General features: G+C 35.8%; 1 protein-coding gene across 1 annotated transcript; it reads left to right on the top strand.

Annotated features, from left to right (window-relative positions):
• The first annotated feature begins 748 nt into the window (after positions 1-748).
• Positions 749-4,131, top strand: LOC110776702 (uncharacterized). Its single transcript, XM_021981251.2, has 5 exons — positions 749-1,128; positions 1,220-1,351; positions 1,637-1,801; positions 3,188-3,493; positions 3,820-4,131. Exons 1-5 carry the CDS (start codon positions 838-840, stop codon positions 3,958-3,960), a joined length of 1,035 nt encoding a protein of 344 aa, XP_021836943.1. The 5' UTR covers positions 749-837; the 3' UTR covers positions 3,961-4,131.
• The last annotated feature ends 567 nt before the right edge of the window (positions 4,132-4,698 follow it).

Raw genomic sequence — 4,698 nt, 5'->3', positions numbered from 1 at the left:
TTCTTTATACACTCAAAATCATATATAAGTAATTTTTTTTTTTGAAAGTTATTCAAATCATACATAAAATTGTTAAAAATATGTAATAGAAAATAGGAAAAAAAACTGTACTTATTTTTTAGTTGGACCAATATTTTCCCCTACAAGAGTTGTACGTTTGTGACCCACTATACAATTTGTAATTTAAGATATTTCTTATAAGGTACTCCATATAATTGAAAAATAAAAAATCAAATTTTAAACAATCAAGTAAATCACTCAAAAAGTTCATAAATCAGTTTTAGTTCTCAGACAATACGCTACATATATATAATGATACATATAATAAAAACAAAAGGTCTTGCGCGCATAAGGTGCACAATAAATTTATTGTACACCAAGATAACTTTAACTATTTTTTTTTGTAACTTTAACTTAGTTTTGATTAACTTTTATATTAGTAAAAAAAAATGATAGATAAATATTTTAAAGGGTTAAATTATTAATTTTATACATTATTAGTGATTTTGATGAAATAAGTTTTACTAAAATGAAAAAATTTATCACTTAAAAATAGATAACTTTTACATATATATGCTTAACTTTTAAGCATTTTGAGTTAACTTTTACTCCGGTGTACAATATTTATTGTACACCCATTGTAAATAAGAATTTGTGGTAATAAAAAATACCGTATATGTCAATGCTGTTTTTTTAAAACTAATTTCAAAATCATGTAAGTACCCAGCCCGGGCCAATAACACTTAGTTATTTCTCATTTCTCACAAGTGGATTGACGCACACAATAATCAGAAACCCATCCGCCATTTCCAGCACACACATCCTTACCAAAAGAAAATGGAAAACAAAAAGATACTGGTAACCGGTGCATCAGGTTACTTAGGTGGTAGACTCTGCCACGCCTTACTCAGCCACGGCTACTCTGTCCGAGCTTTCGTCCGCCGTACCAGCAATCTCTCGTCTCTCCCCGCAGCATCTTCTTCCTCGTCAAACTCCCACTTCGAACTCGCCTTCGGCGACATTACTGACTTCTCCTCCCTTCTCGCCGCCGTAACCGGTTGCGATATTATCATCCACTCCGCCGCCCTCGTTGATCCTTGGCTTCCTGACCCTTCTTGCATCTTCACTGTAATTAAATCCCCTCATCAATTTCCAATTTTCATTCTATGCTTTTTATTTCATTTTAAAAAATTTGCTGTTGACTTTTATATTTGTGTAGGTTAATGTTGGTGGGTTGAAGAATGTGATTCAAGCTTCTAAAGAATGTAATTCGATTCAGCAGATCATCTACACGTCGTCGTTTTTTACTCTTGGACCTACTGATGGCGGCGTCATTGCTGACGAGAATCAGGTGATCTTTTCCCAGTTTCCCCTTATGCGTGTAGGGCCGTAATTACCCATGAAATCCGCCACCAGTTACTACTTACTAAGGGCTTTTTATTTGATAATACGAGCCCCTTTTGTTGCAAATTTCATATTTTCAAAGTCTTTTCAGTTTTATAGGCTCTTCCTTAGAATATTAAACCTTGTTTCCTCATATGTAGTAGATTTTCCACTTTTTTGTAGATGTACTTGTTTCAGTGAATATTTTAGTAGTTCTTTGGTTCTAAGGGAGAATTTTTTTTTTTTTTGGTAGGTACACCATGAGATGTTCTTTTGCACAGAATATGAGAGATCGAAGGTAATGGCGGATAAGATAGCATTACAAGCTGCATCAGATGGGGTTCAGGTTGTGGTGGTCTGTCCAGGCGTTATCTATGGTCCTGGCAAGCTTACTAATGGAAATATTGTTGCTAAAATGGTGAGTGTGAGTGTTAAACGGTTAAGAAATTGTAATCTTTACTTGTGATTTGTTTTTCGAGTATTACTTCATCATTAAATGTTCGTGTTAGCTTGCTTGTCATTAGATATTCTTGTTGGACTGCAGTAATGAATGATCACTTAACTAAATTTGCAATACCAACCTTTGTCCATGGCATATTAGTTGCTACATTGCCTACAAAAGGGGTGATGCGTGGATATTGGCACTTGGCAAAGTATTTGGATTTCTACCCCTTTCCTTTTTTGGGGCAAAGGGGTTGACCTTGAGTATATAGTTTTCAGTTCTGATAGTTGAAGACGTATTGGTGCTGGAAATTTTTAGTCATGGAGCCAAGGATGTCTGCACATTGTATTGAAATGTGTAGTCTATGTGGTTGGGGTTAGTCATATCAGATAAGCACTAGAACTCAATTAATATGCCGCAGCTGCCAGTCATCATTTATTGGATAACCACCTTTGTAGTAAAAACCAAAATAAAATACAAGCAAGGACTAGTTCGTACTCTATGTTTTGGGAACGTTCTTATGAAAGAGACGACGGACATCCTCAAATGCTCCTGCATCAGAGCCTCATCAAGCATGCATAGCTCGAATAGCTTGTGAGCCAGCTTGATTCACTATCACCCCTACATAGCTACAATTACTTTCAATTTGATCTTGTTTATTGGATCTTTTATTTCATATGTGCAAACCATCAACCTTAACTTATGGCAATTATCTAATCAGATATGAGCGAAACCATACAGTTAATTACAAACAGCACACAGTTATTGATGCCAACATGCTATGCAGAGAATACACTCATATTGGATGTTCTGAAAAATCCGCTGTTTTGGTAGCTTCGTAAGGAATTATGCTTGTAGTGGTACTGCATTAGATATTGTTGATCCCCCTAATGAGATTTCAATTTTCCTTCAATTTTCCAAGATTCTCGCTGTCATTGTGGTACTGTTAGTGGTACTGATGTCCCATGTTTTTTGTTTCTTTTGTAAAAGAGAGTTGCAAGTGAATTATTATTTGTATTTGGAAAAATAGTTTGATTGAGTTATTTGCAAACTTTGGTGTACTGAAAGTTTTGCTACAAAGTATGGAAGATTGGAATTGATAGAAAACATTAATCTGACTTATTGAGTGCTGCGTATGCAGCTTAATTGGTATATTTTGTCAAATTCAGAATACATCTGGTGTTTCATGGGGTTGGTGCTTGCTCTAATCTTTCTCTTTGCTGGTATACATGTGTAAAAGTTTTTCCCTTCGTTGACCTAGAATTCAAATCCATGTTGAAATGTTATGTTCACATAATCACATCTAATGTGTATTCTTGGAGATCAGTTTACCTAACTTTCTTCTTTATCTCTGCCTGTCAGCTAATTGAGCGCTTTAATGGGCGGTTACCTGGTTACATTGGAGATGGAAATGACAAATTTTCTTTTACTCATGTTGATGATGTTGTCGAGGGACACATAGCGGCTATGGAGAAAGGTCGTCCTGGTGAACGATATTTACTTACAGGAGAGAATGCATCATTCAAGTATGTTTTTGATGCTGCAGCTATCCTTACCAACACTAGTAAGCCCCGTTTGACTCTTCCGATGTGGACAATAGAGGCTTATGGATGGATTTCTGTTCTTTTTGCACGGATTACTGGAAAGTTGCCTCTAATCAGTCCCCCGGTATGTTTTCCATCCCAGTAGTTGATTACTACTCCGTGACTTTTCATCTGTTCAGTAAAATTCAACTGCAAAAACTATGGTACTACCAGGTCACTTCTAAATTAATCTGAATGTGCATCTTTAGATAGCTGCGTATAAAGCTCATGTTCTGTGACTAATATCATTGTACATCTTTTGGTACTGTTTGTCACTGTTTCATTGTCGTGTACTGTATGTGATGGTAGTTTAATAATATTCTTTCTGGTCAAACCTATACATTCCCTTGTGTTTCCTTGCCTGAAAATCACAACTCTCGTGACAATTTAAGTTGTTAAAACTTGGAGCAGACTGTAGCTGTGTTGCGACATCAATGGGCGTATTCATGTGAGAAAGCAAAGAAAGAGCTATCTTACGACCAAAGAAGCTTGAAGGATGGCTTAGAAGAGATGCTTCCTTGGTTGAAGAATTCGGGCTGTATAAAATACTAAATTTCTCGGCATCGTGGTTTTTTTATGCGATGCTGGTTGTAAGATTCAGTTGTAAACAAATGCCTAACGATGTTGCTTAACTATCTTCACTGTACATCAGACTTGAGCCCAGATGTTCTCCTTGTAGACCTGAGGAGGTATCAATCTAATCATCCAATTTCAATTGTTCGATACCATGTACATTAACAATTTTTTGTAAGGATTGTATACATAACAATTCATGTCCATTTATAATGGAGCCAAAGATTCATTTGTTCTTTTGGCTTTGGTATGTAATGGACTAAATCAAACAGGCTATTAAAACATCTTCGCTTCCTTTCCATGAAGTAGAAGATGGTCGTCCAGTTATCGCTTTTGGGTCAATTGAGAATAACCTCTTTGCAATTGCAAGGGTAAGGTTGCGTACACCCTACCTCTCCTTACCCGCTTGTTGCGGGAGCCTTTTTGAGGCAATGGGTTAATGATAATGATAACCAATGATTGTATACATAATAATTGTTCAATAACATTTTTTTTACATACAGTAAAAGTACTGAAAATAAAGACACAAAAAAATCTAGTCTGGTTCTAGAGCAAAAGTAGCGAAGATTGCGCCTCCATTGATTGTCATCTGCGCCAGGGCACTACCAAAGTTAAGATTTTAATTTATCTGTTTAGACTTTTTTTGTTGTCAATTGGTGTCCTATTTTTCTTGCGTTGTTTCTGAATTTAAAAAAATATTCTGTAATCTAAGTTTAG

Source organism: Spinacia oleracea, chromosome 5 (assembly GCF_020520425.1).
Source record: "Spinacia oleracea cultivar Varoflay chromosome 5, BTI_SOV_V1, whole genome shotgun sequence".
Taxonomy (NCBI): Eukaryota; Viridiplantae; Streptophyta; class Magnoliopsida; order Caryophyllales; family Amaranthaceae; genus Spinacia; species Spinacia oleracea.
This window is presented reverse-complemented; position numbering and strand designations above follow the sequence as displayed.

Bases quoted from the DNA above. Each gene is read 5' to 3' on its own strand.
- LOC110776702 (XM_021981251.2), top strand. From the start codon at position 838: ATGGAAAACAAAAAGATACTGGTAACCGGTGCATCAGGTTACTTAGGT. The intron at 1,802-3,187 runs GTGAGTGTGAGT...TCTGCCTGTCAG, and splicing joins GAAATATTGTTGCTAAAATG to CTAATTGAGCGCTTTAATGG. The intron at 3,494-3,819 runs GTATGTTTTCCA...AACTTGGAGCAG, and splicing joins TGCCTCTAATCAGTCCCCCG to ACTGTAGCTGTGTTGCGACA.